The 26,674-nt window shown below is 35.0% G+C and overlaps 2 protein-coding genes and 1 pseudogene across 5 annotated transcripts in view; 1 reads left to right on the forward strand and 2 right to left on the reverse strand.

Annotated features, from left to right (window-relative positions):
* The window catches only part of LOC135688462 (uncharacterized), a 31,496-nt gene extending 27,062 nt beyond the window's left edge, over positions 1-4,434 (reverse strand). Inside the window, exons 1-2 of one of the 2 annotated variants that reach the window (XM_065205320.2) lie at positions 4,183-4,434; positions 705-815 (exon numbers count right to left, since the gene is read on the reverse strand). In XM_065205320.2, coding sequence (XP_065061392.2) covers positions 705-815; positions 4,183-4,185 — 114 coding nt within the window. In that variant the 5' untranslated portion in view covers positions 4,186-4,434. Of the gene's footprint in view, positions 1-704; positions 1,504-4,182 lie in introns of those variants that run through there. The other variant, XM_065205321.2, reaches the window with a different exon arrangement.
* Positions 4,435-8,217: 3,783 nt separating this feature from the next.
* The window catches only part of LOC135688464 (uncharacterized), a 36,872-nt gene continuing 18,415 nt past the window's right edge, over positions 8,218-26,674 (reverse strand). For all 3 annotated transcript variants that reach the window (XM_089115632.1, XM_089115633.1, XM_089115634.1), the window contains 18 exons: positions 24,659-24,742; positions 23,326-23,562; positions 22,688-22,840; positions 22,357-22,527; positions 21,913-22,083; positions 20,650-20,759; positions 20,163-20,230; positions 18,279-18,427; positions 17,636-17,932; positions 16,042-16,332; positions 15,235-15,540; positions 14,179-14,642; positions 12,183-12,277; positions 11,552-11,708; positions 11,304-11,370; positions 10,488-10,759; positions 9,936-10,101; positions 8,218-9,216 (listed from right to left, as the gene is read on the reverse strand). In XM_089115632.1, the coding sequence (XP_088971758.1) occupies positions 8,945-9,216; positions 9,936-10,101; positions 10,488-10,759; positions 11,304-11,370; positions 11,552-11,708; positions 12,183-12,277; positions 14,179-14,642; positions 15,235-15,540; positions 16,042-16,332; positions 17,636-17,932; positions 18,279-18,427; positions 20,163-20,230; positions 20,650-20,759; positions 21,913-22,083; positions 22,357-22,527; positions 22,688-22,840; positions 23,326-23,562; positions 24,659-24,742 (3,530 nt within the window). In that variant the 3' untranslated portion in view covers positions 8,218-8,944. The remainder of the gene's footprint in view (positions 9,217-9,935; positions 10,102-10,487; positions 10,760-11,303; positions 11,371-11,551; positions 11,709-12,182; positions 12,278-14,178; positions 14,643-15,234; positions 15,541-16,041; positions 16,333-17,635; positions 17,933-18,278; positions 18,428-20,162; positions 20,231-20,649; positions 20,760-21,912; positions 22,084-22,356; positions 22,528-22,687; positions 22,841-23,325; positions 23,563-24,658; positions 24,743-26,674) is intronic.
* LOC148957249 (small ribosomal subunit protein eS27-like pseudogene) lies at positions 24,303-24,942 on the forward strand (annotated as a pseudogene).

A 26,674-nucleotide genomic window follows, 5' to 3' on the forward strand; every position in this document is an offset into this window, starting at 1 on the left:
TAATGACGAAAGGTTTTATTCAAGAGCTATATTGATCCATGATATGACGAGCTACCATTAAGGTCTAATTAAAGGAAGCCAAAAATTCACCAAAGCCTTGAATCTTTACGTCTATAAGCATACTTTATCGTACAATATGTGATTTGGACATAGGTCTAAGGATGTATGTCATAAAATTTAGAGAAGCTAAAATTCTTAGTTAGAAAAAGCAGATTCATCGATAGACATGCTGTAGCTTTTAAAATGTATGTAGTACTTGGTGACTTTGAAGGTTAAACCAGTGCGCGCAAAATTTCTTTCCAGAAGAGGTGAATAGTTCTTCTGTAATTCACAATTATCAGGAAATTTAAACTACTTTTGATTGCAACGTGATCAAACCAATGAAAGTAACGTTGATTGCAAAGCTCAGAAGTTCATCTTTGCGTAAAAAGAGTGTGCAGAAGAATCCAAATAGCAAGAGTCCGAAATTTTCCTCGGAATAATATCATTCTCGTCTCTGAAGTCTGCTTCTGACAAACAATGGAAGCAAAATGGTGTTTGGGTGTGGAATTTGAGCTCCTTTCGCTTTCAATTGCCTTCATTATTGGTTTCTACTGTGCGAATATCGTTTTTCTTGGCTCTCTGCATAACATACCTTGCTTTTCTAACAAATTATTTACGCAAATGGTAGTATAAGTTATACGATCCATAATTGTATTACTCACCATCAAATAATTGATCATCCTTAGATTGCAGACTTCATTTTCAGTTTTCTTCGTATGCATATCCATGTATCCCTTGTTTATACATCTGAACAATTCACGCAGCTGGCTTATCTGTAAATAGAATGTGAAACTAGAAAGCAAACTTGCACGCTCAACATTCAGTTGATCAATTATTCATCGAGTAGGTTGACTGACTTTACGTCAATCTCTTCTACATGAAACTGCAACGTTTTGATAAGATACGGACCAAGCATGAAATGGGCTTTTTTAATATGTACTTTAATCATTACCCTCTTTTATACTTTTCAAAAGGCCTGCAAAGGCAGCACACGATTTGTAAAGCAATGCTGCCAAATTATTTGCAGAAGTTTTATTAGTTGAACAAGATCTACTGAATTATAAGCTTTGCAACCAGCCATGAGCTTAGAGCGCATGATCTCTCTCGCGGAATAAACTTATTGTTTGCAAGGATGTTTTGACTTCAACAATCTTCTTTATACCGACGGTTATGTTAAAATGAATTTCCTTCACTCAAAGAAGATTAAAGAAAAATCAAGTACGCTTTTCAATGACATCATTTATTATACCAGCGTGACTTTATCGAAACGGCTAAGCATCAGAAGCCGAAAAAAGAGGAAAAGGTTTTTTAAGATACACAAGGATAAGATACACAAGGGCATCGGGGTTGCACGTTTGATTCAATTGAATTTGCTTTTTCGCAGAAATACTTTAGTTGTTGAAAATGGATGAATAAAAATTGCTTTAGGTTTCTTGTATTCTTTATAATGGTTTGCTCAAATTACAACTAATCGATATAGAAGATGTGAAAAAAACTACATGCACAACACACCATTTCAATCAACAGCCTAGTTTGGGACATTTCGATTAAAGATTTTTTATCTTAAAAAAGTGATAAGAAAACTAACGATTGTCCGGCAAGAAATTTCTATATTGTTAGAGATTCAATCACAGATTTTTTGACGATGTGATTATTAAAAAATTATATGCTATTCAAATACAAAAGTCATTAGGGTGTAGTTTCACATCCCCAAATTAGTTTACCCGTCAAAATGCATTAGAATTCTGTATGTACTCAAATTGTGCACTACGAAAGATGAAAATTTGCAAGTTTTTGTTTAAAATCAAAGCCAGTATCAAACTTTTGTATGAGCAAGACAAGAACCTTGACAAGTATTCAAAATGAGGCTGCTTAATTCTCTGGACAGTATTATTGTAATAGTGCTAGTTTGGATTTTGTTTGTTTTGCGTCCTGTAACCTTAGTAATTTTATCACCGTTCGCACATTCGATTGTTTATAATTCCTTTTGTTTTCTAATTGCACCTTTAGATTCATTAACTATTTCTTTTGGGATTTTTAGTATCATTGTTCAGTTTATGTAATTAATCTTGGGACTAATATATTTTGTATTCATTATTATTATGTAAATTTACGTAGCTATGTAGCATTACAATAAGTTCTTGTTTAGTTATATTTTGGGCGTGTTACATATAGAGTTAGTTTTTGAGTTGGAGTTGGAGTTGAAGTTGGAAATGGAATTCGGTTAAGAGCGATTAGGTTAAGTTTGATATTTTGTATATTTAGGTTCTCGACGCTTTATAAATGTGGCAAGATGCTTGTGAAAGATCTTGTCGACATGAAGTATGGATTTATAGAATACGTATTTTGATTTATGGAATCGCGCGAGATGATTTATTGATTGTGCATTATTATAGTATAGTTTGAACGGACAGTGCTTGTGAAAGACTGTGCCTGTTAGAGAAACATTGTGAAGTTTATAACCTTTCGCGGAAAGATCACATGATCGGAAGATGGACGTTTGAAACATTATTTATTTGTCTCTTTGTCTCAATTCTCATTGAAGGACTAGTTTATATCAACGGTAACGATAGGGTGGATGCATTCATTTGGCAAAATAACCCTATTACATTATCCATAGCAGGAATAAAATCTTGATTCTGTTACTGGATGTCGGACTTTAATCAAAGAACCAGAGATTTTCCATGCTTGAACAGACAACGAATATTGAATCTCTGCGATATAGCAGTGAAATTCCCATTTCTTCCAACTGCTCTGATAAATCAAGCAGTATCAAAAATACAGTTAAAAATGCAATTATGTTCCTTTTCTCGGCAGCTGCTATCTTCTCTCGTCATCTTCTTCAATGAGAATATTCCTTCAAGCTTTCCAACTCTTTTTATTTTGATTGGGCTCACGACAAAGTTCATCAGCTAGATTCGTTGTTTCCAGATTAGATGTCTAGATATTTTCTTCAGATATGTCCTCATGATTCAATCTTGACAAAAATATGCATACATAAGCATTTCTAATGAACTCATTTCGAATTTTTCTCTTTACGCAATTTTAACGCACTTTCCAAGTCAAAAGTTCTTGAAACACTCTGTAACTGGAAACATTTTATTTTGAAAGTTAGGAATATCATATTAGAAGTGTGCCAACACAGTGTTTTATGAAGATAATTTTAAGCACATAAAAGCTTGAGTCCCCGGGAACAACTTTCAAGCAACATTGTTTAAAGGAAGTGGAGGGAATGTTTTTAAGTGTTATCAATCGTGCAAATGAAGCTTGTCAATAGAGTGAATTGCATTGTATCAAGAATGTCTGCTGAGAAATCGGTTATAAGGCTTGCACTCATTTTTTCAAGAAAAAAAGTCGATGTTGAGTACTCCAGATTATTAACGCTTTTGAAAATGTCGATACTCGTTGTTTCTCAAGTGTTACAATCATCAACTGGCCAAACAGTGAGAGTGTTACAACGCACACGCCTACTGATTGGCTTACATTGATGGACAGATGGCTTTAGCCACTTTAATCTCTTTCAATTGCCTTTCGAAATTATTTCACCATTATCTAATTCTTCATGCTAGGAAATTTTCCAACAATAACTTGCTTGGGCCGGCTTTCTCAGCTGCCATAAGATAGACTCATTTATATTTTTATTGTTTTCAGATGCTCGTGACATTTTAGTTCCTTTCGGATACTGTACTTAGGTGGAGTGTAGCAACTGATTGTAAATTGGTTGTCATTGTATCAACGTCTCTGTGTTAACCGTTGTGAACAATTGCTTGTACACTGTGCTTGTTTATAAATCTGGGTGTGTCAATTTTGTCGTAAGCATCATGTAACAATGAGCTGTGATTTTTAATCAGTCTTGAGTTTGAATGAGAATAAAAGCATGATGATAACTGCATTGGTACTTTTATAATGTTATCTATTTCTCTACTACTGGTATCTTATAGCGAGTTTTTTTTTGTGAAAGATACAGATCTTTACCAGCCGCATTCACCTGTTACGGCGGTTCTGAATATAGCGACTATTATCAATTCATCAATCAATCAGAGCTCTTGATAAAGAGCGTATGATATTTCTTCAGCTATTATGCTTAATGTAATAGAGGTGCTTCTTATATTATCGTATTGTAAATCTATCTCTACGTACCATCCCTTTTTGACGCCGTTACCTGCAGTAAGCCATTATTCATCGCAGCATTTGAACGTTTCTCAGACACGTTGAAACTCAGCATGATTTGCAGGATCAACAGCAAATCAACATGTTTTTTTTAGCTTCGGTTTCTTCAAAATCAAAGCTGAATGACTAACCAAATTCAAAATCAAATTCACCGCCATAATGCCTAATTGGCGTAAAAACTAACGTGCTGTGATATATTAGGACAGCCGACAATTAGTATTAAGATCGTATTTATGCGTAATATATCACCATACGTTGCTAAGAAACCTTTTGCGATATTGTTTGTAGCAAAATATTAATCTTACAACAACAGCAACTCATAAGCGCATCACTGACAAAAATTTGATTATTTCTGACATAATGAAAATATTTTATTCCTTTGATATTGCGTATCTAATAATAATTACTCTTTGAACAACGTTATAACACGAAGAGACTAAAGAGTATAATATAATAGCTAAAGAATGTATTATAATGGCTAAAAAAAGTGAAACAATGGCTAAAGGATGCAATATAATGACTAAAGAATACATATCATGGCAAAAAAGTACGATATCATGGTTAAATGATATTGTACACTATTAAGTGTACACTTAAAGCCATATAGTCATTGCATGGTTAGGAAATTTATTTTTGTTTTTATTGCTCGAACAGGATCTGTTTTATTTGATAAACCTGCTGCTGCAGATTTGCTTTTTGTAAATCTTAACAATAACACCATAGATCACTGTAATCTATCAAAGACTTTGTTGAAAATACCACCAGTTTTTTCTACTGATCATTTAAGATTAAAAGCTTTAAGATTTTTACCAAACAAGATTAGTGATAAAAATAGCTATGGATATCTTACTTTCATTATAGTGTCTGGTCATTCAAATCTTTAAGTTTATACCTCCTTCTGAATTCAAAGCAGTCTAAATAATATAGCCTACACAGTAATTTTGTAAGATCACACTTTATGCGACTAGGCTAGATTTGCCGAAAAACTAGGAACAACGTAAGAAGATGTCCAGCCTCGGAATGGTTTTTGATAAGGTGCTAGATGTCTGACTGGGTATAATTGGCCATTGAGCTGGTGGGGCAAAATCACTCAAGCGGAAATACTGGAAAAAGACGATCACTCATAAAGGCTCAGTACGGAAAATTGCAAGGCGGATGAAGGAAAATCAATATTTTCAAAAATCGGCATAAATTTGAAAGTAAAAAGGGGCTTACAGCCACTCGACCACGAGGGTTGACCAAACAAATTGCGCACAGAGAAAAACACGTGAACAGTTTCCGCCTTGCAAATCGGTGAAATCCTAGAGCAGAGTGCAGTGGTTTCACGTGAACAGTTTACAATTCCTTTCTTGTGCGCGTGCTCTGATCAATTTGGCCTAAGTTATTTTAGGATTCGCTGTACTTATGTATGTCAAATGCCTTAGACGTTTAGGCCTAAGCAAACATGTTCCTTGGCGCTTCCTAAGGAACCTAAACACTTTCTATCGTAGTGGATCTTGCATCGTGAATACTGTATTAGCAAGCACCCTTGTTATCGCTAAATTATTTTAAGAAAACTACTTCTGTTAGAATGCGGAAATGAGAAAGCCTATTAACATTGTTAAATGAATGGAAATTTATGCATCCATGAAAATTTATGCATCGGTAAAGTGTTTACTGGTAAAGACCCTATCCAGTAGTTGCTATCGATAAATTAATCCCTTTACTGGTGATTTAAGTAGCTATTCACTTTGATTATTGCTAAAGCGGCACCATTCGTATTGCTTTAGCGGAACCATCGCGCTTTGTTCCAATCTAACGTCAGCCTCTATATAGTTCTTAGTTAAATATTAATAAAGGAATTAAAAGCGCACCCATATTACATGCAGTTTGCAGTTAATTTGAATAGCTGCTACTCAGTAAGATATACAATGTTTCTCATGTATGCAAGTAACTCCAGGTGATTATTTTCTCATGCTTTTCTTATGATTTATAAGAGCTATAAACAGCACGCACTTATATAAAAAAGATTGTACATACCGTACAGGGCTGTAACTTTCGTCTAATAGTGCCGCTTGTCTATTAAAAATTCATTTTTCAATCATCAACCACCATTACTTGCGTTCCTGATTGTCCTATTTTGATCCATAACTGGTTATTTAGCCACTTTCATCTATGCTCTGACGTTTTATGCTCTGAAGATTTCGCTTGAGACAATGACTTCAGTATGTTCCGAAAAGGTTGTGACTTTGGGACCCTTAGTAATGCATTGTTGGTGTTTCTACTTGCCAGCTCTATCAAAATTGCCTACCTCTTTCTGTAATTCATTTCATTCTCAAAGTTTTTGATAAAATCATTTTCATATTGTTTCAGATTCCAGCCCTTGTAAATTTTCAATATTTCAGAAAAAAGGCGAAGACTCTTAAAAACAGTGTCGTAAAATCACTTATCTTATAAGCAGGGAAGCGCCGGATAGTGGAGCAAGAGCTTTTGATTATGTTTATTTGAGTATGGAAGTTACACATCTTGCATAGTTCTGCATTTCTAGTGAGCGGTTTTTCATGGCAAATTCTGTTAACGTAAAATGTAATGCTTCTTATTGTGTTTTAGGAATTTTCTGTATATATTGTCAGATTTTTATTTCGGTCAGCTTTTTGCAATATGTCTTTATTTTTTTTCTGAATTGTAACAGCTTTGTTAAAAATTTATTTCCTAGCATTTATGAAAGGTTTTGAAGCTTTTTGTTTCCATATGTCAGCTTCCTTGCTTAGTTGAGATACCATCATTGTGATGTAACTTAGGCCCTCGTGTTGTATACAACAAAAACTGACATAAACAGACGTAAAAAATCGTGAGAATTCTGGAATACAAAAGGTTTTATTTGATCATTGACACTTTTCTCAGCTATTTATACTAAATGTTAAGAGATTCCCTTAGGCAAAATATTTTTTATTAAGTAACATTTGATTCAGGTTAAACAAATAATAAGTAGCATTCATTTCCCGAACATTGCCTCGACCCAAGAATGATTTGGCTATCAAATATGTTTTAATTACTCACCATTTGTGTAAATACAAATATTTATGTTTGTTTAAATGTCTGTTTGTTAGGTCAGCATTGGTTGGGTTTATTGAGAGATATTAAAACAAAACAAGAAAAAAAGCAGCTTCAACAAGATGTCGAATTAAATTCATTTCGAATATACACTGCCGTGTACTTCAATGAAACGGAAATCACAGAGTAGCAGACATTGCAAAATTGCAAAGGCCACGCCGATCTTAATTTCAAAACATTGATATTGTTAATCGTTAAATTCAGTTAAAATTATGAGAGAAAATTTAAAACTTTTAGAAGCTGAGGTTTAATATTAAACACAGATTGGGTCGTATACACAATGATTTGATTTTATTTTTTATATTTTGAAACTCAACTGAAATGAACGTTGCTTTTGGTTTTCCAAAACGATGCAACGCTATTCTTCTTGACCAACAATCAGAATTGATCCAAGATGCAAGTGTATTGTTCTAAGTCTGATTTTTTTTAGATTTATCATTTAAGATAAATGATTTAAATCCAACTCTTAGACACAAAAAGCAGGTTAAGTGACCTCAAATTGCTCCACATGGCCATTAAACAACGTTTACAATAGATTTTGAATATTTTTGAAAGACTGCTGTTAGCCAAACGAATCAATCCTGACCCACAACAGATTTTCTCCGTTGAAATACTTGAATAATTTACTGACAGCTGCTGGTTATAAAAAACTCGCAATATACACATGACAGTGTAAGCAGGGAAATATCTCGAAACGATAGTTCTCGTACATATTGCTCTCACAAGCTTTTCTGGCTTAAAAAGCACTGAGTCATGATAAAATGGATTGAGTATACCCAAAGTGCCAAAATCCGCTGAGTCACGATTTTCATGACTGCGATGCTATTGGTTGACCTTAAACTGATCACATGAACACCTCGTACTGATTGACAAAACAATTTCCATCAAAAGCAAGTTGTCATTAACGGATGCCAATATCACATGAAACAGCAGCGATCACGCCGAAACTAAATGATCCCCTATAGAGAAGGCCTATTTACCATGACTCAATGCCTTTAATCTGTTTCATTCACATTTCTTCTCACTTTTGCTTTTTAGTGATGTTGATGTGCAATTCTTCTCAAATTTGTCGCTATGCTTTGATCTCTTGCCAACAATTAAAAAATTTCCTTCTACTGAAAGTTACGATAGTATCAGTTGGTCTAAACTGCTTACTTGTCTACATTCCAAATATGAAATTGCAATAATTTGATAATACAAGTGTGAATACTGGCAACAATTTCAAACTAAAGTTTTCTTTATCACAAAGACAAACAAAAGGATGAAAGAAGTTGTGATTACACCAGAATACATTACCATACATTAGCATTAGTTAGCATTCATTTGCACCATTTCATTTTTTTTCAGTTTTACTGTGCTTTGAGAAAGTTTGTTACATCAAAATTAAAATAATTGTAACCCTAAAATTATTTTCACAGGATGATCTATGGACGTTAAAATTTTGCTAAGATCTATGATTCTAGAAACAATATAACTGTTTCTTAGCATTTTTATTCCAAAGCCCTGATCCAAGACTTATCTACCAAAAGCATATTGAACAATACACGATGGTATTTTCAAGTTGATATTCTTGTAGGCCTTAGTACTACTACGCTGTGAGATGTGTTAGCCTTAGTAAAGATATTTTGCTACAAATATATTACTGGACTTCATCTACATCGGCAAGTAAGCACTTGGGCTCATTTTGTTGATTTCCTACTCTGTTAGTCATGTCATTATTCTCCATTTCTTGTTTTGTTTCAAATCTTTCCTCTGATAATGATCCTGTTTTACGCATTTTCTTTATCATAACCACTCTTTCTTTTAAATGGAAGTCTAGAAGTGTGTCCAATTTCTTTCTTGAAGAAGTTTCAAACCCATCTATTATATCTTCCGATGATCTTTCCAAATGTTTCAATTCTTGGTATGGTCCTTCGAATAAATTGGAAATCAATAAATATATTGAAAGTAACAATAATTTTCTATAATATCTAATAATATATAACACATCGAAAAAATCTTAAAAAGTATTTAAGAAAAAAAAATATATTTTTAAGACTCTAAGAACTCTTTACCTCAAACCAGTTTAAACAAGTATGAACTCATAAATACGCTTTATAGAACAGGTCGGATCCAATTTGCTACACCGAGTTATCAAATGATTACATTAAGCTTGAAACTCGGAGTCGGAACTTAGTAAAGTTACACCAAATGTTTCTACAGCTCTGCCTACACGGCATCGAGAATTTTATGATAGGCCGGTAAACAGTATTTTTCGTGAACTCATAATTAGACCTTTGGTTATCAAACTAAAGAATTGAGCAAGCAAAGCCATCTTTCCATTTTTGTTTTCGAGTCTATTTATATCAAAGCAAAGAATCCAATTAGTTCTTGGCGCTGATTGGTCTAAAGCAAGGAACCAATCAAACGAGTTGTTCTTTCCCTCATATCAATTTCGATCCGCTTCTGGGTAAAAATTTTCTGCTTACTATTCATCATTTTCTGATGTCTACGCTCTACAGAACGTAGGACGAAAGTACTTTAGCATGCTATGTTTCAACTTTGAAGTGTTATCTTCAAATTCAGTATCATGTAGCTTTTTACGTCTGAGGTTTGAAGTAAAAATTACTAAAAATAGATAGGTTTACTACCTTCTGCTGAGACGACTCTTTTTTTCCGATTCGATCTGTACACATTGAACAACAACCCACACAGAAAACTGATTGAAAATATGACAAAGAGTATTGTAAAAGTGCGGTGGAGTGTTTTTGACTTGGGATCGAAGGGTGAAACTGTCTCGCCATTCTCCTTTTGCACCTAAAGGGAGCAAAGTGCAAATTCATCTAATTAGCAAAGTTTGACGAGTTATGAAACAAGCAAAAAACACTGCTTTTAATCAAGGCTTACAGAAACATTTATTACCGTTCAAGATCCACCCGGATTGATATTCGGTATCAAATATCCTATATGCTTTACAACTATACGCCACGATCTTCTTATGCAAGCATAAACAATTTTAACAATTGAATCTCCACTACATATCTAGTGGCAAATTTTAATAATCTGCCTGCATGAAAGTCATGCAACGAAATTTGGATTTATTTCCAAAACGATGCTGTAAATTGAATTGATGTATTGGAAAAAGCAACTGTCTTAAGTTGTGTTGCGAGATTGCGTAGTATTACTTAAAAACAAAGCAGCACCTGTAATCCAGCTGCTTTTTTCTGCATGCCGTCAAGAAATACTTTAGCGTTAACATTGAGATAATCCCTGAACGCAGAAGCAGCATTCTTCAATTCACCAGCGAAAACAAGCCCATATGCATTAGGATACACAATTTTCTTCTTGGCGACAATGTCAGGGTGGTCGAACAGGTCACTACGCATTGCTGCTGAGTAAACATCAACCAAGGCACCTCTCACTTCTCTCCTCTTTAAGGCAGATGACACTTCTTCTATTGTCTTGTATTGATTTTCTGAGTGTAAGAATAAGGTATTTGCCATAGGAGGGTAAAGTTTTTTAATCATGAGGACAAGGAAATAACTATTTGGCTTTCTAATGTTACTTTAGGAAAGCAGAAATAGATATATCCACTATAGAATAAATCTTCTTCAAAAATATAATATAGCAAGTTTGATTTCACCATTGAATTAAAAAATTTAAATTTTGTATATATTGACAAATCATTTATCATACTCATTATGAAACTACTGATCAATGAAAAAATAAACAAGTTAATCAGAGTAGTGGACTTATGATTTTAACAAAGCGTTGTTTTTGCATATCTGTTTGATTTCTAGTTAAAATTAGATTTTTCGTCTTTTTATCGATCTGTTCTCACAGTAATAAAACAATTGAAATAAGTAACATATTATTAAAACGTTGATTTTTGACTAAACACTAAAATATTATACATAACGTACTTTTAGCTGGGTTCGATACTAACACTTTGATGAAGACAGCTCAAAAATTTATACGTTAATCCAAACTTTCCATAAATTGCATAAGTGAATGCTTACTTTTATTCATCTTCCCATTTCGGTTTAATCCAATTTTGTATGCCTCGGAGTCTTGCACAGCAGCTATCTGAAATTTACAATTACTGCAATTATAGAGATAATCCACACAAGTTTACTTATATTTGACTTGAATTTCAAAAATTTATGATATGCTCACCAACAACATTTGTTTACGATAGTTTAATCCTTTACAGAATTGTATTATGCTATGACATCACAATTTGATTTAACAAGATTTGCTACTTTACCTCAACATCGTATATCATAGAGCTATCATAAACTTGCGAGACAGTCATGGCTGTGGTCAAGGCACCAGTAAGAATGCCAAGATTAACAATCCCGATAAGAATCCATACAACTGCATATAGTCGGGCCAAGATACCTTTCGGGGTGATGTCACCATATCTGGGACAAATAAACAAATTTCCGTAAACTTCTACAGATTGGAAACATTAACTTCTAAATCATCTTTATAGCATGGCTTACTAAACTAGAAACGAACACAATATAAAACACAAAGACTGAAAAATTTGGGCTAAGATTCAAAATGCTAAGAAATGTAAAAAATTGAATTGGAGCAGATTCGGAACTAATTGCTAAATTATGAAAATCATTCAGGTTAGTAAGCAATTATTTTACGACATGTTTTCTCAAACAAAAAGCATTCATTATCTACGATAGTTCCTAAGCAAGATTGTCGATGCGGAGAAATGATCTTCCCCCTTCGAGTTGCATAATGTAAGTTGCAGCAGAGGCTTCTGCAAAACTAAATCATGCCTTAATTTGCCAATCCATCAGGAAATTTTTAGTGGTCAGCTTTGCTAAATACCAAGTATCAAATATAGAAGTTACGAGTAATAAGATCACAAAGAGGCTCACCCATGTGTTCCCATGGTTACATACGACCAGTATATTCCATTTGCAACTCCACTGATAAAACTAGGTGGAATTTCATCAGAATTGTGTTTATAATCCTAAGATTTCAAAGAAATAGATTAAAGAAAAGTTACTTATGGATTGTTGTTAATAATACGTCCTGTCTCATGTACAATTTCTAGTGCTTGACTATTGATACTGAAATTGAACAGGAACTTTTCTTTGATTCTAAAATGTTCGAAAGGCAGCATTTTACCGTCAAATTAAATTACCTACTGGATATTACGATAGTACAATGTCAAGATCACGTCAATTGAAATTTCTTTCTTGGCAGCACTTTTGCATTATAACTTTTAGGAAGCTCTGATACCTATTCCTAGCACGAGTTCCGCCGGTGTAACCTGACATCTCAGACTAGATATTTGGTGGGTGATCGATACCGAAAAAGACAAAAATGGAGTTAAAAATTGGTGTCATTTCACTTAGGCATGGCAATTATACCAACGCAGTAAAGGTTTTATGAACAAGCTGAAGATTTACCATACAAAAATTAATAACAGAGGGGTACACACACTTGCCCCGCCAGCTACGCCCCTAAATATTTCCTTTTCAAACTAATATCTTAAGATTCTATAACGGTTGCCTTTACAAAGCAATGTAACTAAACAAGTAGTTGAGGTGACTTTTTCAATAAAGAAAATTTCAACCGATCATCCACCAGTTCTATTCAATGACATCCCAGTCATCAAAATAAATGAACATAGACATCTTGGCATGCTTAATTCTAAATTGTCTTTTGCCACTCACATTGAGTTAATTATAACAAAATTTAGACGCGGAATAGGAATAATACAATTTCTTGCAGCCACACTTAGATTACGGTGATGTCATTTACCACATTCCACCCAAAAAATGCGATTTCAGTCACGATACCTCACTGAACAATCATATGGAAAAACTTGAATCAGTTCAATATTCTGTTGCACTAGCAGTGACTGGAGCATGGAAAAGAACATCTCGTGAAAAATTCTACGAAGAACTTGGTTGGGAATCCCTAAGCCTACGACGTTGGAGAAGACGCCTCGTTCTTTTTTACAAGATTGTCAACGATATTACCCCTGACTACACAAGATACCCTATTCCACAATTACCACAAGCTATGTACTCTTTCGTAATGCAGATGTAGAGTAAGAACGACAAGAATGAAGAACAGCTTTTATCCCGACTGTCTCTCTGAATGGAACACACTTGACCCAGAGATCAGGTTTCACCTCAACCAAATATTTTTAAAACAAAATTATCGAAACTTATCCGACCCATTCCTCAACTAGTATACGGTATTCATCATCCAAAAGGTCTAGCTATTCTTACTTAGTTACGGGTAAGACTGAGCAAACTAAATTATCATAAATTTAGGCATAACTTTAGAAATACATTCAACCCTTTATGTCCCGCAAATAATGGGGTAGAGGACACGGAACATTTTCTGCTGTCTGTCATTCGTATAACCGGCCTAGATCTGATCTTCTCAATAGTGTGAATGCAATACTGCTCTCTCATGGTTTTTCGTTTTTTTCAAATTAAGTTTTTCTCAAATTGATTTTGTAAGGTGACGAGCGATTAACCATTGACACAAATAAAAAGCTACTTCAGGCAACGCTTGAATTCATTCATGCTTCAGAACGCTTTTAAATATTCCATTGCTGCACACTCCTATACATTAGCATCTACTTTTGGTCTGTTCACTCTGTATTCGTAATTAGTTGACCTAGTTTTAGTTATATTTATTTCTAACTTTGTTTAATGTTGTGCGTTTTCATGTATCGGCCATGGGGTAGTCATTGTCTTTCGCTCTTCATGGTATCGTCCCTGTAGTGTAGTACAGTAATTAGGGTTGTATAGGCAATGTAAAATTGTATTGCTATCCATTTCTACGAATAAGAAAAAAAGCAATCTTCTTTATGAATAAAAGACTAACTGTCATTGTAATGTAACTTACACAGCTCCATATGCAAAATCCTGACAGTATAATCAATAGCATGTTGATTAAGAATATTGGCCAGGTGTTTAGAACATTTAGTATCATTCCTCGAATTTGTTCAGCCAGGGAATCTTTGATAATGAAGTATATTACGCCAGGATGGCTGAAGAGAGGAACAAAAGCGTATCCATTGTACAGATCCAGCTCGCTGTTGCCGAAAATAGGAAAACTCATATGAACATAATCATCAATGTCCATCTTCATCTCCTTAATTGATCTTTTCTCTGCCCAGCCATTCTTTCCATTGCTTTTAAAACTCAAAACACTTATCGGCGCTCGTTTACATGTTCCACAGACAGAGGACGTCATGTTCTTTAGGATATTGGCAATAAGTCCTTCAATCTCTCCATCTTTGTCTCTATATATGTATGGAGCACTTGCAGCAAAATTTGTATAGATAGTCTCGGGACAGGGACATGTATCTAAAAATAAACAGGATCCACGTAAAAATTGGATATTGATGCACGAGGAATTATCATTGGGGTCTCTATTTTTCTCGGTAAAAATGCATACTTCCTTTTTTATAGCAGTTTTTAAACATCCAATCTAAACTTAATGTAATACTGAAAATAATATAGGATTTGAGACAATATTCTGCTGAAAGCGACAGTTTAAGCTTCAACCAAATCAAAAACTTTTACTATGTATAAAAAAATTGTATGAGTGAAATATTGGAACACTTTTCTATTCATGTGAAAAACTTGCAAGTTCTCTCCAGTCGTTCTTTTTTATTAAACAGTGATGCCTCTTGTAGCCATGGAACCAAAAGTGCCCTAAAATCATTTGCAGCTCTAAATTGTCTTGAAATTGCCTTTAGTTAATATTCGAAGGTAGCACCCAAGCCAAGCCCTTGTCACTTGCAGCCATTAAAAACTAATTGAAATTTACAATATATCAGACAAAATGTAATTGATATCAATCAATAAAAAAGACAAATATATCTCAGACAATAATAACGTACATTGAGCTATAGACCAGCATAGCTAAATCAATTCGCAACATCACTTTGCTTACCTCCAGTAAATGTCTCCGACATTTTTCCATCTCCATGTTGATTGTATGCAAGAACGTTGACACTATACTGTGCATTTGGTTGCAATTCAGATAAAGTGGCTTGAGTCAAAGAAGGATGGATGATTTTAGTCTCTTTTTTCGAAGTAGCAATGACATTGCCTCCTAGTTTCACTAATCGATAGATGACCTTGTATCCTTTCAAATCTCCATAAACATATTCAGAGCTGAGTCTTTGCCATGATACTTGGATTGAATTGTGGCTCATCAAACTTGCAATCATTATGTTACTTGGGGATCTGGTTGGTGCTGCAAAGAGATTAGGATTGTAATAACTAAGGCAAAGTAGCAGTCTAAAAAATACAAAATTATATAATAATCGATTCTTCTTTAAACTAAGTTCAGTTATTTGAAAAATCATAATTCGCTTAAAAAATCGTAAATTTTCAAGATTTTATACAAGTTGCCTTTTTTCCAAAGGCAGTCTAGTCTGCAGAAACAATAAGTAATACATCAGCATGTTGCTTGAGATTTTTGTTATCCTGTTGACATACTGCCTCAAGAGCAAAATAAACTGTTCCCTTCAAAGCTGCCAATTCATTTTGTTTTTACTTTCCAGAACAGTTTGATGAAGGCGCCACCTAGGCTAGCGACTTGACATTTATAAATGGAAGTATTGCTTATCGAATAAAGTCTGCTTCATAAGTTCCATTATTCATTGGTTGCCTATTATTTTGAGACTTTAAGCATGATACAAGTGTCTATATAAATAAAATGCAAGTTGAAACACAGAAGGTCAATCAAACTCACGAGTTGCAAGTGTGGTTGCTTGAACTCTTTCACAAGGTCCAGCTCCTTTACTTGTCACTCCGCATACGTCAATCAAGTAAGCTGTCATCGGATGAAGATCTCCTATCTTGGCAAAAGACTCTGGAAAAGGGACAGTTTGGTTGGCTTTGTGTCCTTCAAAGTCAACGTAAATTATTAGTGTGCCAACTGGATTGCCATTCCATTGATTTTGTTTGAGGTTCTCCCAGTTTACGATAGCAGTGAACGGTGAATTTGCAATTGCTTGAACATTCTGTGGAGGTGTACTTGGTACTGGCAAAAGAAAATCATTGTATTGCATAAAGAGGGGAAAAGGCAAATATAAATCTGCTTATAAACCGATTTCTATTTTTCATATTCTCAAAATTACATGATATTTCTCTCTTTCCAAACAGAACTGATGTAAAATAATAATAAGTACCACGAAAAAAAAGACCAAACGTGAATCTATTCGACAACTCCTTGTTACATCGTGACAATATAAAATCCGATTAAATTTAACAAATCAGATAAATAGAGAAATCCATTACATTCGGCAATTCCTTATAACAAATCATTGGCAAGTCCATTATAATAAATTTTTCAACTTTAGCTAGACTCAGTGGCGCAGAGAGGGGGGCAGGGGGGCAATTTGCGCCAGGGCCTCGGCCTGAAAGGGCCCCGAAATTATTTTGAAAATATTTTGAAAGAGCAACAACAGAAACAACTGAAAGAGCAAGAAAAATTAACTTTTGAAGGACGAAAGAACTGAAAAGCATAGTTTAAACAAAAGTGCGTAGAATAAAAGTTTGCTTTCATTTCAAATTTTAATATGTGTGGCTCACCAGAAAAAAACAGTCAGAATTGAAGGAACAAATTTTTAAGTCCTCTCTAATCAGCTAAAAGGGTGTGGTCAAAGAGCGTATTTAAATCGCTTATCTTTAGAATTAATGCTTTTTATTACATTTTATGATATTTTAACCATATTCTACAACGTGCGCAAACGTTTGGAAATAATGGGCGTTTCCATTTTAAAAAGGGCGTGGTCTCGAAAATTTTTTGTGTCCGACTCTAGGGCCCCAACCGGGACTTTGCCCCAGGGCCCAGGCCGCCTCTCGGCGGCCCTGGCTAGATTATGTCTAGCTTTCACATTATGTCTTTTTGGTCGTGGTACTTATTAAAAGAGTTTTATTATCAAGCTGCGGTTCCAAAGTCTCAGTCCAGAACGAACCATGTAGCAGTGAAACGTTTCTAGCTCTTACCGTAATAAACCTTACAAACCGTTAAAAAATGTAGAATCGTGATAGCAAAGGAAACGTCCAAGCTAATTTAACACTCGAAGGCGAGCCAATGGAATTGAAGACCGTAAAAGTTGTGTGTCATCCTTTGGTTCAAAATGATGACAAAACCTAGCAGTGGGTGATATGCAATTGAAAAAATCCATAAAAATCAAATGCATCTCTTGAATTCAAATTTTAATGTCATTTGCTCTTGACATGATTGGAAGAATTGAAATAAGTTTCTCTGAAAGTCGTTATTTATATAATATATAGCCTTTTCCTTAAAAATATTTCTTTGTTAATCGTGTTACTTATACCTGAATCTTGCGTGTAAACCGTCATTGCATCACTCGCCAGTCCATTTCCATTTTCGTTGTAAGCGAGGACACGAAACATGTATTCGGTGTATGACAGAAGGCCTCTTAACGTCACTGTAAGGTTTGTAGTTGCAATGTTTTGGTAGTGCTCTGATCTTAGGAGCTTTTCTTTGTAAAACAGTATGTAGCCAGTTATGTTTCCATTGCGGTGGTTCGTTGGAACTTGTTCCCACTTTGCTATGACCATGTTAGGTTCTGGAGCACTCAACGAAAAGTTGATTGGAGAGGCAGATGGAACTAGAATGCAAAAAACTCGTTAACAAAAAAAGAAAAAAGAATCAGTGAAAAATAAGCTACAACTTATTCGAGCGTCAAAATTATCAAAAGGTTAGTTATATTTGTTCTCACTCAAGTATCAGGCATAAAATGTTAGTATTTTGCAGTATCAGCATAGGTAGGTGATCCAAGGTGATGAAAAAAGACTCGTTTTATAGAATAATTTGTCTTTTACCAATCAGCGACCGTGAAAAGTATTTCAGTATGCTATGCTTCCGCTATGTTGCGCCATCTTTAAATTTTACGGTACCAAAAATATATTTGGTAACTATTGTATTAGAAATCTTAATAATATAGCTTAGCGTACCAAGTTTAGATGCAAATGAATTATTGGAGCTTATTATCTTAAGCTTGCCAAGGTATTTGTCTTCTTCTACCGCATCTTGCAACAAAAGCATCTGGAAGGAGTCTAGACCAGTGAAATACAGAGTAAATGTTGCCACAATGCTTCCTCTCCTGAAATGGGAATGAAAGCCTTTAAATATACAAAGTACAGAAATATATGAAGAATATCTTAATGAGTAAGACTGAACCTTTCTTATTGGCAATTGCAAACAAACTCTTTTTAGAGACTTTACAGAAATCTTTTATCAAAACTTCATGGGAGAACGTTGCAAACTGCGTTTTTCGTCTGACAATACTCAGAGGACAAATCCTTTAATAATAGTTGCATAAATAAAACTTTTGCATCTAAGCCCAAGTGTGGATCAAGTAAGGAACTAGTTAAGGCAAAAAGCTTCCGATCAACGCAAAATCCTTTTTAAAGATCAGTGACAGTTTTGTTTTAATATCCAAAAGTAGCAATTTGCAAGAATGATCTCTTAAATAATTTGTGTAGCTAGTGATAAAGAACAATATAAAATTAAAGAATATGCCAGTTATGAAACACTTGATGATTGATATGAGGTTTTTATGGAAAAAGGAGATGTTAAAAGATTAGTTTCCAGGGAGAGGGGGGATGGGAGATTGATATTTTAAATTGTGAGTAATGCACAGACTCAATTTGTTCAAGTATTATTGTCAGTGAGTTTGTTGGCCTAATGAAGAAGAGAGTTGAAGCAAATCTTGGAAGAATGAAACACTTAATGATTGATATGAGGTTTTTATGGAAAAAAGAGATGTCAATAGATTAATTTCCAGGGAGGAGGGGGAGATTGATATTTTGAATTGTGAGTAATGCACAGACTCAATTTGTTCAAGTATTATTGTCAGTGAGTTTGTTGGCCTAATGAAGAAGAGAGTTGAAGCAAATCTTGGAAGAATGAAACACTTAATGATTGATATGAGGTTTTTATGGAAAAAAGAGATGTCAATAGATTAATTTCCAGGGAGGAGGGGGAGATTGATATTTTGAATTGTGAGTAATGCACAGACTCAATTTGTTCAAGTATTATTGTCAGTGAGTTTGTTGGCCTAATGAAGAAGAGAGTTGAAGCAAATCTTGGAAGAATGAAACACTTAATGATTGATATGAGGTTTTTATGGAAAAAAGAGATGTCAATAGATTAATTTCCAGGGAGGAGGGGGAGATTGATATTTTGAATTGTGAGTAATGCACAGACTCAATTTGTTCAAGTATTATTGTCAGTGAGTTTGTTGGCCTAATGAAGAAGAGAGTTGAAGCAAATCTTGGAAGAATGAAACACTTAATGATTGATATGAGGTTTTTATGGAAAAAAGAGATGTCAATAGATTAATTTCCAGGGAGGAGGGGGAGATTGATATTTTGAATTGTGAGTAATGCACAGACTCAATTTGTTCAAGTATTATTGTCAGTGAGTTTGTTGGCCTAATGAAGAAGAGAGTTGAAGCAAATCTTGGAAGAATGAAACACTTAATGATTGATATGAGGTTTTTATGGAAAAAAGAGATGTCAATAGATTAATTTCCAGGGAGGAGGGGGAGATTGATATTTTGAATTGTTAGTAATGCACAGACTCAATTTGTTCAGGTATCATTGTCAGTGAGTTTGTTGGCCTAATGAAGAAGAGAATTAAAGCAAATCTTGGAAGAATGAAATTGGTAGCTAAAGTTTTCGGATTTTTCAAGAGAAAAAATTCACAGATTTTCACAGAAAGTTGTATTGCCTGCATCGTTGATTTAGGCCACTTTGTTGATTTATTCTAAACCAAGCTTCATGGAATTTTCAATCTTCATGCACCTTTAATGAAATCTAAGTTGAGCCTTTTACCTCAAATTCTGTATAGCACAACTCAGAAAAGAGTTATTAAAGCTTTCTCCTTGGTATATGGTTTGTATCTGCAAAAAGGATTTTTTACAAAGCTAAATGAAATGAATTCATATATTTATGATTTCATATAAAAAGGCTATATCTTGTATTAGCTAATATAGTAAGAGATGGAAAATATTGAAAAATACAGCCTCAGCATCTGAAAAACTTCCTATATTCTTCTCTAGTCTAAATTACTCTAGTCAACAAAACTGGAATTGCATCCATTTATCAGTCTCAAGGTAGTAATTAAGAGTAGCAATCTGGAATTTTCTATCAAGCATAAATATAAATAGTTTAACGCAGTACACTCTAACAGATAGTTTCAGTTACTTTTTTGACCAACGAATTTTGTGAAAAATGCCTTTCATCCATATTCATATATATCTTTTATTGAGAGTCAATTAAATATCAAAAATTTCTGAAAAGAGCATAAGAGGCAACATACATTTTGATTCAATAAATTGTAGAAATCTTGATAATCCTGTGAGCCAGGAATATCCAACTGCTCTTCCCATACTCTGTCAAACCGAATATCGGCCAGCGTGATGTTTTCATCTAGAAATGAATAAAAGTTATGGCCATCTTTACGTCTCTCTTTGCTTACCGTAATACTAGTAGTTTCCTCTTCATGTAAATGTCAAAAAAGCGCTCAAATAACGTAAAATTGGATGCAAAATGCTTGTCTAGCTACAGCATGCTACAGTGGCAACGCTCAACTAGCCCGCTTGACCAAACTTTTGCAGTAAAAGTGCACCCGTAATTGAATGGCATAGCAAACACACAAACAATATAAGAAATTGATTATGTTAGAAAATATACAATGGAAGCAATTGAAATTTATGTTTGTTACATGAATGCAATGCCTCCAGTACCTCCTAATATATATATATCGATACAATCGAGCAGCACCCTTGTGGAAAGAACTTTCCTCCTGACAGCATTTGCCTTATGATTATATATATATCAATGGCTCTGATGAAGGCTTTAAGCCGAAACAGAAGAAATTAAAACTGCCTTGACCACGGTGAAATCTCCAGTGTTGGCTTCGGAGATTCCTCACTCATTTCATTGGGCCGTTTGGCTCAGTGGAATGAGCATGGGTTATTGAAGCAGCAAACTGGAGTTCGATATCGACCAAGAGTGGTTCGATACAATTGGGCAGCACCCTTGTGGAAAGAATTTTCCTCCTGTCAGCATTTGCCTTCTGATTATATATAAATATATATATATATTTATTGCTGCAATGCATTGAACAACAGATTAACTAATTCGAAACACAAAATCTTGCTATCACTAGTCATCAAGTGCTTTCTTTAAATTCGCTACAATTCTCTTTGCAAATTATTAGATTGTTGATCAGCTTCAGGTGCTTTCATAACCATCAAATGTTAGCATAAATTTTCTTTTGTTATAGTTAGTAATTGTCATTTTCAAGAAACAACATAAATGTCGATGATTTTACAAATATTGCTACATATATAAGCAATGATTTCCAGACAGAATGGACGGTCAAAGAAAGTCGAAAATATTTTTATCCTTTTCTTGATTTTCTTACAGATTTCTTTCTTATTCGTATGATTATCTTTTTCCAGTTCAATTTTCCTTTTCTTATTTTTCTTTCCTTAAGATCAATTTTGCTTTTAAAAGGTAATTCCCTTCCAAGTTGAAGCAGTGCAAAAATGTGATGAAATGGCGGTGATTTTGTTACCTGGGCAAGTATGTGGATTACAAGGAACTTTTTCTTGTGAATCGCCAACACAGCTTCGTCCCCTATGAAGTGGAGCAGGGTTGGTACAATATCTCCATCTCCTATACCAACCACCATTGCAAGGCTTGTCACAGGCCGACCATTCTGTCCATTTTGTCCATTCACCGTCAACTGTTGAAGATAAATTTTTATTCGGATTAGGTATGATGTCTGAAGGTCTTAACAGAAGGTCCTAAGAAATGAAGCATCGAGATGCTAATCAGAAGTTGCAACCTTTCAACCTCCGAATAAAACCAACAATCCGCTATTTGGTATATAGAACAGGATGGATTTTAGTTGCTAGTCCGAGCTACTCTTAATGCGATCATTGATAACGGTTCCCTAAACCCGATTAACAAAGACGATTTGGAAAAATGCACCTTAAAAGGTATTTACAGGCCTTACCCGGACAGTAAAGAACATTGCACACTGCGCTTTGTAGCTTATCACCAAAGCAGTCTAATCCATCGTGTTTAGGAACCGGGTTATTGCATGACCGAGTGCGGCTCTTGTTCCCTCCGCCACAAGACTTGCTGCATCCGGACCAAACCGACCAATCAGAGAATCCACCATTAACTGTTCAAAACAAAGTAACAAAGTATACACAAATCATATCTCTATCATGGAAAGCCAATCTGCTTGTTTTAGAATGAATTGTCACCAATTTTGCTACTAAGATCTGAATATAAAAAAGGTAAGTCAATGCAGAATTCAAACGATGAATCATATAACGAACCAGGGCAGGGCTGAGTGTTGCATTCTCTAGTTTGAAGACTTTCTGCATTACATGGAAGTTCATTGCATATTCTTTGTCTTTCTTGCTTCCCTGTGTTGCATAATGCTGTACATTTTGACCAAGGCAACCATGAACCGAAATTGTCTTCATCAGCTTTGAAAAATTTTGTATATATCAGTCATAAAAGATGTCAAAGATACAAAAAGTACCTCTAATGAAATTTTTTTCTTTTTTTAAGTTCAAAAAACCTTTTGAAAGCACAATTTAAAATACAAAGTAGACTCTAAATTCTGTAATGAGCTTCAAGATTAGCACGTGGTTCTTGTAAAAAGTACTTTTGTTGCCACTTATAAAATACCACATATTTTTAATGTCTAAAATGCAACGTATTTAAGAAAATGCAAAATTTGAGCTGAAAATTTATGAAAGTGCTATTTTGAATACTTCAGGTAATGTTAACATTGGCATTCCAAAATCATACCAATGGGGCTCTATAATCGCGTTTAATCCTTTTCTTTAATCTAGTATTTGTGTTGCTTTATTCAAATATGGTAATAGTATAAAACCATAGTAAGCAATGAAAATCCTTCTGCTCAATTAACTAAATATATGAATGGTAGGAAATGGTGGAAAAATACCAGATGCGACACATCTGCAGAGTCTTCTAATTTGCATGTTGTTAAACCCTTCAATTGTACATGATATTGTATCATTCACGTCAATGTAGCCATAACATTCACCATCGGTAACATTGTAACATGGATCGTATGCATATCGCCATGACTTGTGTCCTGTTTTTCCTTTGCATGTCACTCCATTGCTTACAAAAGCATCCTCTCTGTTTCCTGTATCAACACGTTTTGAGCAAAACATTCCTGTGTAAAACCATACGACTATTTAAACAGTGTAGAAAAGAGGGAGCTGACACAAACACTTGATTGAAAGGTAATTGCAAATTTAGCATTCTTAGATAGGTAGAGGTATCAAATACCTCTAGAGAACTTGCAAATACTTTGGAAAAAACATTAAAAGGGCGTTGTTGGTAAAATGGTCTATCTGAAGGTGAAATAGCACCTAAATTTATTTTCATGTATATTATCATCGGTAAGTTGTAGAACATTGTTCATTGTCGTACGTCTGTAAAAGCTAATATTCCATTGTGGAGATTTTCCCTGCAATTTTTCTTATAATGGCAAATCAAAGATTTTTGTAAAGCGTGAAACAGCAATGACCTCTGGAAATTGGCCCAATTGACCCTGAAAGAACAGACTTGGAGATTGTGAACAGTCTGTAAACAAAGGCGCCAACCTTTGACTGCAACGCAAGTTGAACAAATCCATGTTATAATTTTGCTTCTTTATGTAGTCATTGCAAGAGCAAAAACTCTGTCACAACACAGAAACTATTCGTTACACAAAAAGGTTGTGTTGCAAGTGACAAGAAGTTTGTGTTGCAATGCCACTGAGAGACAGGTTACAAAAAAATTCTGCTTTACAGCACTAGTGTAAGAGTGAATATCCTTGCAACGAAGTTTTTAATTACTAACTGCTAGGCATATCTCTGAATAAATCTCTTTCTGTACATCTTTAAGCCTGTGACAGTGTGAAACGGATACATGACATTATTCAAGGATTTGCTTCACCCCTCAAGGTGAAGGAGGAAAAAAGTATACACAAACTAAAAAAGCCTGTTCCAGTCACAAAATTCGTACTTCATCTCAAATGTCCAAGATGCCTCAAATTCACAATAGTATTCAGCCATGCCCAGACAGTTGTATTGTGTGTCAGTTGTTCAACTGTACTCTGCCAACCAACAGGTGGTAGAGCAAGGCTAACTGAAGGCTATTTATTTAGGAAGAAGCCAAAATAAGTACATATGATCATAAAAAAAAGAAAAAAAGGCAATTGAACCATGATAGATACAGACATTCGATTTGGAAAGGGAAAGCTGTACTTTTGATAGATTGCTTACCTTTTGACCTGCAAAATTCTTCACATTGCTGTCCAGGCTCTGCAAGATGCATTCCATGATTGACTGTCCCTCTTGCCTCAACAACTGTGAAAAAGTTTTATAGGCATGAGTGGTGATGTACAGTTTCACTGAAGCACATTTAAGCTTTAGGACTTTTTTTTGCCCTACTTAATGATAAGGGGACTTCCACATAATGCTTTGTTTTTGTAGAAATATCATTATTTGACCAATCAATATTTGTGCTTCTGGCATCATACAGAAATGTATCATAAATTCAAAAGAAATTCAAGATATATAGAGTACTCAAAGTTTTCAGGAATTTTTGATAATCGTTTGTACAGCTGTTTTTTATAAGACTATCCAGTTAAGACTCGTTAGATTCAGAGACCTCGAGCGCGAGGTGTCTACTTTCATTCAGAGGTGTACCCAATATCATCCGAAAAATCTCTGATAAAGAGATGGCTGTTTTCTCCAAAACCTAAGACAGTGAGACTTAGATATGGGGTACCTTTACAAATTGGTAGAAATAACTTAAATAAGGTGTATTTAAACCAATCAAGGCTACGATTTCCTTTAGCTGACATCATCTGACAAACCAGACGCCCGCATGTAATTTGCCCACTAATTATGATAATTATGATATCAAAAGCGCACCACCTTAATGTGGCTCAAAAAACACGTAGAAGAAAAGAAGAATTTAGAATGTAAGGCCATTTACAACTTTTAATAGTGTAGTGACCCTGCCTAGGCCTATTTTCCATCCTACGCCATACACTCGTTTCTGCCTATTCATCACATTCCACTTAACACGTAATTACGGCATCATCATCATTAATCACCATGACGATCATCAGCATCAAAACACTGCTGTTCCCACATGACATTTCCTCTCCTTTGATCATCTGTCGTCACCTTGCCTCTCCCAACCTATGCATTGTTTTCCTAGCGTCATTCAATTATATTTACAACAATCAGTTTAGTATATATGTATGTAGATAGATTCATTTAATTTAGTTACGATAACCCCAGTTAAAGTCAACACGCGTCTTACTGAAGCTCCTCTGACTCCGTGTTCTCTGCACGTTAAATAAGACTACATCGAAGTTCTACTCATCAACGGAGGGTCGTCACAGAAACACAACTATGATAGGTAACGCCGCTCAACCAAAATTCGCGTTCCTATAATGGTGACCACGACGTGACACGAAAGATCCTTCGTTGATTCGACTTCACCGCAACCGAGCTATACAAGGCAACGTAACACTCGGACACAAGTGTCTCCATTCGCCCGCACAACGGAACCTCGGCAGCATCACGGCACTCTCCGGTGTTCAGCAGCGTCTTCGGCTCTTTACAGGTTCTTGGTTACCCTACTCACAAAACCTTGGCACATTACATCGCTGGTTCCTGGTCAACCTACGAAAACCTTGTAATACAACACGGACATCGCCCCAAATTTCATCGCTGCTTGCAAGGACACCACACGGATGCAAGTCAGTGCAGTACCGGACAATCGAACATTCTAAGTAGTATTTAATATAATTTTTATCGTTCATTTTCTTTAACTAATCATATCGGTAATTTTTAATTTTTTTATCGAATGCTTCGCTACCGCTTGCCTTCTAGGAGGGGAGCTATGTAGTGACCCTGCCTAGGCCTATTTTCCATCCTACGCCATACACTCGTTTCTGCCTATTCATCACATTCCACTTAACACGTAATTACGGCATCATCATCATTAATCACCATGACGATCATCAGCATCAAAACACTGCTGTTCCCACATGACATTTCCTCTCCTTTGATCATCTGTCGTCACCTTGCCTCTCCCAACCTATGCATTGTTTTCCTAGCGTCATTCAATTATATTTACAACAATCAGTTTAGTATATATGTATGTAGATAGATTCATTTAATTTAGTTACGATAACCCCAGTTAAAGTCAACACGCGTCTTACTGAAGCTCCTCTGACTCCGTGTTCTCTGCACGTTAAATAAGACTACATCGAAGTTCTA

Source organism: Rhopilema esculentum, unplaced genomic scaffold (assembly GCF_057945365.1).
Source record: "Rhopilema esculentum isolate cy_ngs unplaced genomic scaffold, ASM5794536v1 HiC_scaffold_36, whole genome shotgun sequence".
In the NCBI taxonomy this organism is placed as follows: domain Eukaryota; kingdom Metazoa; phylum Cnidaria; class Scyphozoa; order Rhizostomeae; family Rhizostomatidae; genus Rhopilema; species Rhopilema esculentum.